The sequence below is a fragment of the Prorops nasuta genome, unplaced genomic scaffold (assembly GCF_024137725.1).
Source record: "Prorops nasuta isolate Cenicafe-Biocafe unplaced genomic scaffold, Cenicafe_Pnas_1.2 PNAS00004, whole genome shotgun sequence".
In the NCBI taxonomy this organism is placed as follows: domain Eukaryota; kingdom Metazoa; phylum Arthropoda; class Insecta; order Hymenoptera; family Bethylidae; genus Prorops; species Prorops nasuta.
The window spans coordinates 4,180,265-4,193,730 of NW_027116801.1; the positions used below are offsets into that span (position 1 = coordinate 4,180,265).

The 13,466-nt window shown below is 44.5% G+C and overlaps 1 protein-coding gene across 3 annotated transcripts in view; it reads right to left on the reverse strand.

Moving 5' to 3' along the window:
- Positions 1–13,466, reverse strand: part of eIF5B (eukaryotic translation initiation factor 5B) — a 29,328-nt gene that overhangs the window by 5,040 nt on the left and 10,822 nt on the right. For all 3 annotated transcript variants that reach the window (XM_066726412.1, XM_066726411.1, XM_066726413.1), the window contains exons 14-15: positions 13,191–13,286; positions 2,904–3,065 (exon numbers count right to left, since the gene is read on the reverse strand). In XM_066726412.1, the coding sequence (XP_066582509.1) occupies positions 2,904–3,065; positions 13,191–13,286 (258 nt within the window). The remainder of the gene's footprint in view (positions 1–2,903; positions 3,066–13,190; positions 13,287–13,466) is intronic.

The following is a 13,466-nucleotide window of genomic DNA, read 5'->3' on the forward strand; positions in this document are numbered from 1 at the left end:
GGCCATAGATAATTATCGATAATGATTCTGATGAAATTAGTTTTATAAGGTTTTTATATATAGTAGCTTTGATCGCGCGCGCGTGGTCCACACACACATGTATATACACAATATTATAAAGTATATAAGATCCGTTGGATGCAGCTTTGTCTCCCTTTATACAAATCTCCATCAAGATTCTCTGTATAGGAAAAGGGATATGGGGCATCCGAAGAAGAAGAAGAAGTTGGGAAGTCGAGAATTTCACGTGATTTATACTCTCGAGTTTTCCTGGAACTTTCAACAAGCTCCCTCGTTATTTAAATAAATGATATTGTAGAATTGACGGGTCTTTACAAATGCGGGCGTAACGAGACCATTGTGTACCACGCGACTGTTGATTCTGTCGATATTTTACTGACAACTTGTAAATTCCAGGCCAGGCTTATTATTGCGCGTGTCAAGACTCGGAATACTAATGACACCTTTACACCATCCCTCCTTGTTCATAATTCAAATGGATTAACTCATACGACAGGATAAACTCGACGCACCGATCATTATATTTCCCATGAATCAAATGACTTTATCCCTGCTGTCTCATCACTCTCATTCACTTATATATATATATATATATGAAGATTCTCCCAAAGTGTTTGGGATTGGTCAGAGACGTTACCTCCCCTCTCGCAATTATCAATTGTTACTTCACGGTGGCCCGACGACAAACGTCGGCGCGTGTTTTGAAGAATGGACCACCCTGCGAAGACTAAAGTGAGGAAAAAGGAAGGGATATGGGGGAGGAGGAGGAGAGGGGAAGAGGGGAGAATAGAGATCGAAGGGAAGTGGAAACTGGAGAGCTCCTCGGGGTCGAAAACAGCGCGCCACTCGAATCATCGTGGGAACGAGCTACTTCCGGAACAGCTTCGCCGAAGCAAACGGTAACGACGACTTCCGTTCCAGCTACTGGAATTGCTGCTGCTGACGCCAAACGAGGCTCTCTTTTCTGTAGGGCAAAATCAAGGAGATATCCACCAATGAGACCGAGAGAGAGAGAGAGAGAGAGAGAAAGAGAGAGACCAATGGAATATCGAGAGAGAAGCGTCATTCATCGGTCTCTTTAAATAAAAGCCATTTGAACTTTGAAATTGCTTATTTACCATACGTCGCGAGAATAACGAGTGGAAGATGCTTGGAATTTCTTTCGGTCGATTCAGAGGGAGGCGGTAAAGAATGGAAATAATTCGGCAGTCACGTTTGGCAAAGAAATTATACCGACGCTTATTTACCGTTCGAGCGTGTTCTATAAGAAAGAAAAAAGGGGAAAAAAGAATGCAAGTGGCGGGCGTCGATTGATACATCGTTTGCTTCGGGCTACACCGCTACGCGACACGTGCGATTCTTCAACGATCCTCGCTCAGGGAAGTGATCATCGTGAACGTTGATCGTTTTGCATGAGCTCGCAACCTCGCATTCCTACATATTAATCGCATGCGCCACTCTGTAAATCCATGAATCAGTACAGAAAGTAACACGAGGGAATAACTCGATGCTGAAGAATCATGTGGGAGAATTTTGGAAATTGATTGATTTTCTTTTTTGGAGTCCGGAAAAAGGGATGACTTTGTAGTTGGAAAGAGAAAGACTGAGAGAGAGAGAGAGAGAGAGAGAGAGAGAGAGATTGCGGAGTTAAATAGATATATCTGTTTATGGTATGTGGGGAATTTGAAGAGAACAGTGAAAAAGTGCATTAATTAGGATGGATAAAATTGACAAAGAGCGAAAAGAAGAGGCTCGGCTCGCTGGGCGAGAAGCAGTCGATTTGGTATGCGAGGCCTTGATCGAAAAAGGAAGATGCACATCCGGTGGCGATTGGCCGCCGTCAACTTCCGGTCTTCGCGGAACCCCCTCTTTGAACCTCTTCCGCCCATGGCACGAGTATCGACTGCAGATATAAAATCGACCACCGACCAATTCCAACCAATTTTTCTCCTACACTCTTCATGGTCTTTAAGCTTATCATCCTAAATATATACATATACATGCAACATGTTTCCTTATCCCTCCTTCTTCTAACTTCCCCTCGCTCAATTTGACAAAATTACGGAAAAACGACAAATGCTGAATTCCATCCGACTACGTTTTTCCAGGTAATTCTTAGGTGGAGTTAGCTGGCCGCTATTGGATTGCAACGCGGACGTGATTCAGTGTAATGCGACTCGACAGCAATGCGGTGATTCAGGATAATCCACAGGTAGACACTTAAATTTCTACAAAACTCTCGCCTTTGTCTTCCAGCAGATATAATTCAAGTAGAAATAAATTTTCGATGTTTCTCAGATGGAATTCAGACGCGACTCGAGACTTGCCTAATTGGATTTCTACTGCAAAGATCCTTGAGAAATTCTTCTTCAGACGGGATCGAATTTTGCCAATTGGAATTCGAGCAGACCACGATCTTTTCTTCAGAGTCTCGCTGTGGAATGGAACTTTGATATCTGTAGACTCTAGAGTGATTCATCCGTCGAGTGACTATATTCCATTCTTTTGTTTAACCCTTTGATGCATGCTGCTAATCAATCTTACTACCTCAATTTCTTCACACTTTTGTTATATAACGTTAGGTTACAGCATTTAGGTCGGGCTCTTCGCTTTATTCTGTTATTATATTTATAAGTGAAAGAAGATAGAGAACTAGTTAAAATTATATATTGTGTGCAAATTTAATAAATTATAAAACTTGAAAAATTTACGATTTGTATAAAAAAAAAATCATTATTCACGATGTTTTACGAGTCGCTGATCATGAATCTGGTTTCAGATTTATGATCAACATCCATCAAAAAATCATGAGTAACAAATTTCAACTAGTTTCCTTTAACAGAAAAACATATGCATCAAAAGGTTAATTGAAATTTATTTACCTTGCTAATTATAAAGTCTTTTTCGTCAAAATGACGTCCAAACATTTTCGGCGCCTCTCCAGGAATGGGTTCAATTTTTACGCAGACCTCTTGACCTTTCCTGGCCGATTCCACCGATTTGTGATTGTATTCTATGCTGGTCACCACTCCCAAGTCGACAAACTGCAAAATAACATGAAAACAACAATTTATGAGAAATCTTTCATAATTCTTAGGTACTTTGAAAGACAAAATATTTGCCTTTCACATATTTGTTACATAGAATATTTGTGTATGGGAAATTCTGAAACTTCCCACTCAAATAACGTAAACGATCCTCGAAAATTCCAGTCCACGACATTCGTAGCTGGCCAAATCGCTCGTTCGATGCTGGAGAATAAACTTACCGCAAGTGAATCACTCAACTAACGATTCAACCAAGAATATTTTCACGCACGATCGATTGTTTGGTAACCACAATTTATAACGTGACAGCAATTATTTCAATTTATCGTCGAGAATTTTTTCAAATAATTTTTGAAAATTTATCGCTCCAAGTTTATATAATATATAAGAGAGATATAATATTCGGTCTGGAATGCTGGATGATCAATTACGGTAATTTGACGTGTTGTGGGATGGAAATCTGAAATTTTTTTGTCGGCGTGTCTCCTCGCGTGGGTATACGAGCCGCCTATGCATACGGAACGTGGCCGGAAGTCGTACCTGAGCCCGACGCCTGCCAGGAAAAACTCGCCACTACCAAGAAAACATTCTAGACTTATATCGTAAAATGCGCACAGAAACTTCGTATTTCAGCCAATAAATTTCATGGAAGGAAACACAGCGCTTCCTTTTTGAGGAAAGGATGTACGTTTTCATAAGGGAAACTCGCCATTTTCCTACATCTATTGATTTATCCTTTAAATTCCATACGATTGATTCAACTGTACAGGACTTTTCTCTAACGGTGGAGTATAGTAGCTAACTTCATGTCACTTCACTGTAGCACTTTAATATTTTATATTTTGTTTAATTTAACATTCACTGATGCGATTGTGTTTACAGTTAAGCGAAAATGAAACTCATAACGAACAATGAATGTTATTGAACGAGAACAATGGAAAATTAGTGACTTAATATATCAATTAATTTGATACTATAAAGTGCCATAGACAATCTAATCGAATCCTATGTTTGATCATTAGAGAACAATTCTGTATTTTTTTAATTTGACAAATGGAACTTTGAAATCATTACCATGATGATTCTGACTAAAAACTTTAAATTGACTCAAGAAATTTATCATTTAAAGCGTGTAATTAACAATTTGAATCAGAATGAATTTCACAGGGATGCTACTATTATTATTTTAGTCCTTAAATTTTAATTAAGAAAATACAATTTCCATTGTGAAGAAAAGAAGGTGATTTTCACTAAGGAAACTCACAATTTTCCCAGATCAATTGAATCATCCTTCAAGTTCTATACGATTGACTCAATCGTACATTTGAATCGACAATGAGGAGAGTCCAAAATAATTGCCACGACGATTGTGAGAAATTGTAGAGGATTGTGACAAAAACATCCTCATTCGCTCGAAGAAATTCGTCGTTTAAATGTTGGCCAGCAATTTGAGCCCGAGTAAAATTTGCGCCAACTTGCTTGGCCGCGTGTGCCTATTAGCGAATAAATGTCCACTAAAGTGACGCCCACGCGTCCAACTTTTTTATTCCCTTCTTTCGCGCCTTTTTTCTCACCGCCACTTAAATGGACCGCGTTTATTAAACGAGTTGTTTTTCAAACGAGAATGCCGTCCCACGCGTTCAGCTGGACGCTGTTGCAATTCGCGGGACAAAAGATTAAATTTTTAACGTCTCGCGGCGTTTCTTCCAAACCCCCCCCCCCCCCGCTTCTCTCTACCTGCACGAGAAAACGCGTTGTATTTTCAACGGAATTATTCTCCAAAGATCCACGTCCGAAATTTATATATCAACTATATTTTGTCAGAAAAAAACTTGGCTTTTAAGGATCACGAAGAGACGAATAAATTGAAGTTCGATGGTTGAAGATTTTGATGGGAGAATGAAGTCCCTAAGGAGGCAATAAGCGTGGGTTTCGGGACACTGGGAAGAAAGCAGCAAAGCAGAAAATCAGGCAAGCAGGCACGCAGACATTTCCGACCGGTCATTGTCCACTGATCAACCCACTCTCTTCTTTGCTTTGCTTCGGTCCTCCGAGAGACTCGTTTCAACTCCCAATCACCGTACTCTCTCTCTCTCTCTCTCCCTCTCCCTAAAAAAGCAACAGAGATAAAAAAAACACTTTAACAAACCTCCAAAAATTTCCCCAATTACCATCGAACGAGAGAGACGGTGCCTCGAAAGCCTATGATTTTTTCTTCGAACGCGCGGAGAATTTTAGAGATTCGCGTGGGACAGTTTGGTCGGGAGTAAATTTATTTCTCGGTATATAAGCACGCGGTACACGTGGGTGGACCGAGAAAGGTGCGCTTGCATGCTTGCACGTTGGAAAAGCTTTTATCTCTATAAGCCATCCAATCTTAGCGTACTCTCGCTTCACCCACGCCTCTTCTCTACCCACCTCCCCCACCTTGCGCCAGTCTCGTTAAAATAGTTCGAATATCGGCGACCGATTCGCCATTAATCTCACGCAGTTTCATCAATTATCCCCTTACCATCCAATCAATAATTCTATATATATATATATATATTTTTTCAATTTTATTTTCTAAATTTCCATGACCACCTTCTATATATATACAAGATCGTTTCTAGTTTTAGAGCGAGGGCAAATTAAGAAGATTCGTTGTGTCATTAAAAGTGTCCTCGTTAAGCAAACGCGCAGCTTGATTTGGCTGCAAGAACGGAGGGCCTCGACCTTGTTGCGTTCGCAGCTCGAAGGTCGAACCTTTCTCGCTGTGCGTTCAGGCTACAGAAGCCAAGATCCGAGTATTCACTTGCAGCAGCGTATACGTACATTGCATAATCCAGAGGAGATTCCTAGGACGTACTACGGAGCTGCGCTCGATTTTATTCAAGATTTCTTGAGGGGAGCAGCAGCAGCCAAAAGTGGGAAATTCGTGGGTGTGAGTAAACACGAGTTCTTCGGGATCAAACAAACCAACGGAACGAGAGCCAAGCACCCGTTGTGTTTCTGCTGCTTGTCACTGTTTATTTGCCTGTTTGAAAAGATGAGGAGCGAAGGAGAGAGAGAGAGAGAGAGAGAGGACACGGAGACTATCTCGTTAAACTCACCGCTCTGCATAGCTTTAATCGAAAAACTTCCAACGGGAGTTAAACCTGAATTTATGCACAAAGCAAATTTCGCAACGGGACAGAAAAATAATTGCTCCGCTAACGATCGTTGATGGTTCGGGTTGAATTGCTGTGGAAAATGTAATTGGAGAGGGAGCAGGAAGGAGGGGGGGATTTATGCGACAATAACAAGATGAGTCAGAGTAAGAATGAAGAAAATTCGGCTAGACAGGTATAACGCGTCGGGAATGGGGAAAGTAAGGAGGGAATTTGTCGCGGAGGGAGAGAAATTTTGTTTTTGGCAAAGAGACTGGCAGACGCGACGAGAACTCGCGCGAGACGGGAACCGGAAGTCTATTTTCGTACGACGTACGGATTTAGAAAGCTTTATAGTTCGTAGGAGCTTGAGGGCCCAACAGCCAATCGCCGCTTGCCGTTTTATATACATATATATATATATATATATACATATACAAAAATCTAGATTCGAAGCGTCCAACAATCCACACGCGACTCCTCTCGTACTCTTGCGATAATCGATTTCTGGTACGTGTTTTTCAAGCTGGAAAAGGGAAAGATCTCTAGTACGAGGGGGAGGGGGGATGGAGTAAGAGAGGGGGATCGTGTAATGGTGGAACCAAGCGGAAGTTGGATAGAAAAGGTATAGAGAGAGGAGAAGGGAATCTAGTGCTTACTCAGCAACCACATCCCGTCCCTTTGGGCCTTCCGGTCTATGCGTTGCTTTCGTGGAAACGCCTCTGGCTTCCTTCCGGTCGTTTATCAACGGCTAGACGTTCCCAGCTAAGATACGCAGCAGACTGCACCGAACCCACTCGGACAATAATTGTCTCTCGGTCCCTAACGTGCACCACCAACACCACCACCACCACCACTCTCTTCTTCAGCTTCGACTTGCCATCTCGCACCACCAGATTCTCCTTCTCAACTCTATCTTCTCTTAAAGAGAGAGAGAGAGAGAGAGAGAGAGAGAGAGAGGGAAAATCCTGCTACCCTCCACGTGTCCTTTTCCATTTCAACCCTCGATGACTCGACCCAAGAAATTTCATTGAATTTTACGGCGTGTATAACAAATCCTCTCGGCTAGCTGCTCCTCCCGCGCACAGTCAATGCTTCTGCACGCGCGATAAGCGTTTTCCGGTAAAGTAAAATTTACCGAATGAGAGAGAAGAGCGGACAGAGGCTCTATCGCACAGATATAGAGTTCGCATGCTCAATTGCGAACGAACGGCGGAACAGCAAAACAGGAAGAGCGACCGAGGAAGCGAGGAAATCAGAGAGAGAGAGAGAGAGAGAGAGAGAGAGAGAGAGAGAGGTAGAGCGAACAAGGCGAGCATTATTTGTCGAGATGGAGAGCGGAGAGGAGAGACTGCAAAAAATACTGGCAAGAACCGCTCAAAAGTAACCAGCTGATTTACCATGAAATAAATCATTAACTCCTGGAGAAATCCACTCTGCCGAATATCCCTCGAAATATCCTATTCGAATCGTCCATTGAGATTCGTTGAAAAAACACCAACACTTCTCCGAATCACGAAGATCGGAGTGTTGATTGAAACGGGAAAATGTAAAATTAGAAAAATCTCCAAAGTTTATTACACGTATATCGACAGAGAACAGTGCATTATACAAGAAAATTTTACAAGGGAGCGATTTAAATTTTCATACTCCCAACCCTCTTGTACGAATCGTCTCGGAGATGAGGTCACACGTGACCCGTGACTTGGTTTTATCAATGAACAGCCTGCCTATTATATTCGAATTTAGTGACCTCTTCGAGTCGTGCCTTGTGCCTCCGGTTAAAAATAGTAATAAAACGAGGAAAAACCATACGTGCGTCCACTAGATTTTATTTTTATTTTTTCTTTATAATATTTAATCATAACTCTATTTCTTCAAGAGTGTGTTTATTTAAATGGCTGCGATCGATCGTTACTGGTATTGACGAGGGTATGGGAGGGGGGGGGGGGGGGGGGAGTTTGCGACGTTTCGTCGATACGGTAGGAAGACGGAATAAGTTTCCATCTCGAACGCGAGCGATCCTTCACACTCCTGGCAGGAACTGGAAAGACTCTTGGGTGTTGTACACGTGTCAGTGTGCGTGGTTCGGTGTGCGTGCCTGTGTGGGTCTTCTTCCGGCGGAAGAGCGCTCGTAATGTTTTTCCTTTTCCTCTCCCCACCCCTCCTTTTCCTTTTTACCAGCAACCGCTATGTAAATTCACGCGGTCTCGGCAGAAATGTGTGTATATACATATATAAATATATGTATATTTACATATGTATTATATAGCTAATCCGATAACTCTCCGGCGCAGCCTCGCGCCGTTCCAAGGCTGAATTCGACTGGTGCACGCTCGAATCGCCACTTTTATACCTTTGCAATAATCGTCCCTGTACGGAAGGAGGAGGGGGGGGGGGGGGGAGGAGGACGCGTGGTCGCGAAATCACGACGAAAAAGTGGAGCAATTTTGATAGAGAAAAAGTGAAGAAGAGTGCCGTGTGCTGCTCCCCTCTAATAAAATAATTAATTAGAGGCTTATTAAATGCCATCGCTCTCACAATTTACTTAATTGGTGTCATTATCATAATCATTATATTGCGTGGAACTATTATAATAATTAGCCGGCGTAATCAATGCAATTGCATTGGCGGATTATCAGCGATCGGGCAAATTAGAGGGAGGGAATGATGTTTTTTACCTAATTGAAAACGCACGGTGCACATGTGTAAACTTTACCGTATCGTCCTTCCCTCTCGATTATTAGGAGCACCGTGCGAATTTGTTATTTCGCGCTGAATATCCCTGCGAGGACTCGCGCGTTTCCCCTAGCTCTTTATCTCGTGATTTTGGCATTTGTCGGCGTATCTGGCGAATGGGCCAAGTGTCGAGAGGACACGCACAGCAATGCCACTGTTGAGATTGATTTAAAGTCGATACTAGAGATTCGGTCGACATCTGGCACTGGCAAAACTGCCTGTAATCTTTCGAGAAGGTTCTCCATCTCTTTCTCTCTCCTGGGCGAAGCACGCGCGTTGCGAGATAGCAGCAGAGGCAGAGAAGAAAGACCATTATAGTATATACAGGGTGAGGCACTTAACACGCCCCAGAGCATGGAGGCATTAATAGACGTAAGCAAATATTATCTCGTTAACTATAAGAGATATGAATTTTTTCATAGGACCTTTTCGAAGCTCCTTTCTATTTGCGTTCGAAGAGGTCTTGAACAAAAAATTTATATCTCTCAAAGTCGGGCGTAGATAAATGAATTTTTACATCCTATCGATGCGGGAGCGTCGCGAGCGACTCACCCTGTATAGTATATATATATATATATATAGGAGAGAGCGGTAGCTGTTATGGCCATATAGGCAGCGCTGCGTTGGATTCCGGGTGCTGCAGGGCTAAGCCAGAGGGGCGGAGGGGGGTGGGTGGCCCTTTATCGTAGCAAGTTCAACAACACGCTATCATCCAACGGCAACAACGATCAATGTCGAATCGAAAAGCTCCAGCTACTCTCACTCTCTCTCTCTCTCTCTCTCCACCTCCCCCATCTTTGTCTCTTTATCACCGCTTCTTTCCTCCTGTAATATCTCCATTTCAGCGACGACAGCTCGCAACTGAGCTCACCTGAAAGAAATAATGGAAAAACCTCGTTCGGGCGAATCCCAGGTGACTCCCCACCTTCCCCTCACTCCTCTCTCCACACTATAGCAAATTACAGTGATTTTCAGTTTCCGGTGGCTTCCCAAAAATGAGAACGTAATTTCGTCGTCCCATTCCGGGAGAAGCAATTTTTCGACACGGCCGATTACGGTGACCGCCGCCACCGTCGGTAGGAGAGAGAAGATTAGACAAAGATTAGGAGGATCCTGGAAGAGGCCTGACTCTCTCGCTAATCGGTCGTAATGGCGCGTTCCACCGAAAAGAAATCAGGAGGAACAATAACAATCCTATCGACGTTTCAATCCTATGGCGCTATGGTAGCCGATTCTTCAATTTTTTTTTGTATTAAGGGGATCGTCGAGAGCGGGCTCTGTTTTACCGACCGAGCATCAGGCGCTAAATCGGAGTAGGCCGGTGGGGAAAGGTGGGGAGCCGTGGCGCTATCGCGGTACGCGTCGTCGGGTCATCGACGTTGGGGGAAAATGGTGGTGGAGGAGAGGTGGGAGGGGTTCTCGCGAGGGGCAGAGGGAAACGGCAAGAAAACGGCAGACCGAAAGAATCCGCCGGATTTCCGCTCGGCGTTAAGCGCTATCGAGGCCGTTGCGCAACGGCTGAGTCGATAACGCAGCTTGGGAGCCGAGGAAATGCGCCGCCTCCGCCTCCTCCTCCGTTCTACAGCGGGGACACGGTCTTAGAGGTGTGGAGGAGGGGGAGGGGGGGGGATACGTCGCTCCTAGGAGAGAAAAAAACTTGCGAGAGAGAGAGAGAGAAATAGGCCGATAGCAGCGGGCTCTCCTCTGATCTCTCACCAACGCCACCGCCTTACAATACATTCATCATTCGCGTCAAAATAAGGTATATATTTATCCCAGCCGACTATCTCTCATTCCCGAAATTCCCAACGAAAATAAACCGGCCGCTCGAAAAATCATCGCCGGCAAACTTTCAGCCGTGAATTTCCACGCAAAGCTGGAGACACGCCGGTGCGATCCGAACGATTTTTCGAGGTATAGCCGAGATGTTTGCGAGATCACGTACCGCGCGTAATCCGTGTATTTTTGTTGTATTTTTATCTCCCTTCCTTTTCTCTCGACGCGAACCATTGAACGTCCATTGAGAGAACTGCATCGGGCGTCCCGACCTGAGCCAACCTGGATTTCGTGAGACACGACTTCCGGTCGGGATGATCGCTAGCCAATTCGCAACTACCTATTGTTATTCTAGGCTTACAGGCTTCCCAAGGCATCGCCTATGAATGCAAACGGCCACCGGTGCAACTCTACCAACCACTCTGATTAACGAGCAGCGACGACCAAATGGAATTAAATCGCTTTGTGCAACGAATAAGCAATGGGACAACAATGATCCATTTCGGTCCATTTTCAGAACAATGGAAACATTTGAAATTCCAGTCAAAGTCTGTATAACAGGACGGATTTCCTTTCTCGCTGCGTTATACCAAGAAGCAATCGTTAACGAGATAATAATGGGTTACGGTCCATTTGAAGAACGATTGAGACATTTCTGCGGACGAATATTCTATACTATATAGTTATATATATATATATATATATATAGGGATATACGCGCGTGCAGTGTAGTTGGAGGGCTCGTTTATTTTGAGAGATTATTATTTTTTGGGAAGAGAGCGAGCCCAGTCCTTTATTTAGAGGGTCACGGATGGTTTTAGGGTGTGTCGTGGGCTGTAAATTTTGGTGGCTAATGCATCCTTGCATTCTCGAGGATGGCTCGATGCGAGTGAGACGTTCGGACGAGCGGAAACAAAAATCGTACGTGTCACGGCAGCGGACAAACGTGTATGGGCTGGGCAGATTGTGACTTTGGTGCTGAGCGTGGGCCAACTACGTGTGGTCGTAGCTGCTTTCTACGTGCGGGCGAGAATTCTCTCCTCTCCTCTCCTCGTCCTCGAACCATTTTCCTCCCATCATCGTCCAACAACCCTACGTGGCATCCAACAATCGACTCGATTGAAAAAGAAAGAAAAGAGGTATACACGCACGTACACACGAGCACTCTTCAGGTTCTATCCATCGGAATAAAAGTGACAAAGTTTATCCCGTTTTCCAAGTTCCCGATGATACTCGCCGAGGTAAAGGAGGATTGATTTCGAAGGAAACTCGTCGGAAGGTTTAAATCGATGAAATCGGTTATGGCGAAAAGGCAACATCGTCGTCTACGTCGAGGAGTATACAGAGCGAGTGGATTTTCGAATCTCCATACTGGATTGTCTTTCTTCGTCTCGTAGGCCGAAGCGAAGAAGTCAGTGGGTAGCTGGTCTCTCCGGCCTCGCCTTACGTGGTGGCACGCAAGCGTTACAGGTTGCCCAGCCCTGTCCCGCTGTCCCCGGTCCCGTAGGCGTCGCGACGCGATTAGCTTGCCGCAAATTCCCCACCAGAGGCAAAAATCGCGCGTCGAGCACACCTACGTTCGACAATCTCCTCGTAAACATCAACAAAAATTATCCGACTCTCGATCATTACACCCGATAAACTTGCAATTGCCGCGCGCAGCTTTATCCATTTTTCCACTCGACTTGGATCATGAACCAGATCAGATTCCGAGATTTCCTCTGGATTCATTTGGATAATTCGCTCGTTGGCTGGTCGCGTCCGCTTGATCGATTAACACCAGTGGCAGACTCTCTCGTACAGTCGTTCCATTTATCCAGCGAGACGATATTTTTCAATCGGATTCCCTTCTACGGGATTCCTCCCCCTCTGGACCCCCCGGGGCTATCCCGTGAAACGAGTTCTCCTACGCGAGAGGACCGAAGTCGAGAGGAGACGTTTGGGCTTCTCCAAACGGACCTCTCTTTGTGGTCGTGTCGCGGATGGATGGGACTAGAAACAAGTGGAGCCTGAAAATTTCACCATTAACTGGATCTGCTCGCAGCTCCAAGTGGCTCCATTCTCCAAGTGCCGCGGGAATCGAGGCACATCCGGTCGCTGATCGGCCAACTGGATCGCTAGCATTTCCATCCAACGAGTTCACCTACGCTCCAGGTCCAAGCTTCCTTTCCTTTCTTTCCCTTCTTTCCTTCGTCTCTTCATTCTCTTCGGGCCAGATCTTCACTCTCTCTCTCTCTCTCTCTCTCTCTCTCTCTCTCTCTCTCTCTCTCATTCCTGCCACAACTCTTATTTTTCTTCAGCGATCCTCCCGATCCTCCGTCGTCGATAATTCGACCACTTCACGGCTCTTTCCTCCGCTAAGAAATATCATGGAAAACCTCGTCTCGTCCAGATACGCGATATCTCCTCAAAGCTCCGAGAGACAGAGGCGATCGTCCTGAAACGCAGACTCGAATTGACAAAAGAATAATCTACTCACGTCTTTACTTGGAACGCAAACTGGCGTGCCTTCCTTGACGATTCCAGCTTCTACCATTACTCCCATGACAATTGGATCCCTCGAGTTGAAGATGTACTAAAATCAAAGTTACTCTCGTTAATCCAATCTGCCTTATAATACAACGTGCCATTCTTATTTCCAGAAAACTTTCTTAATGGTTCTCGACGATTTCGAGATGACTGGACAACGGCGCGCTCTTAATTAATTTCATCAAATTTTACGACCAATTAAATGATTCATGGTCACCGACGTTTA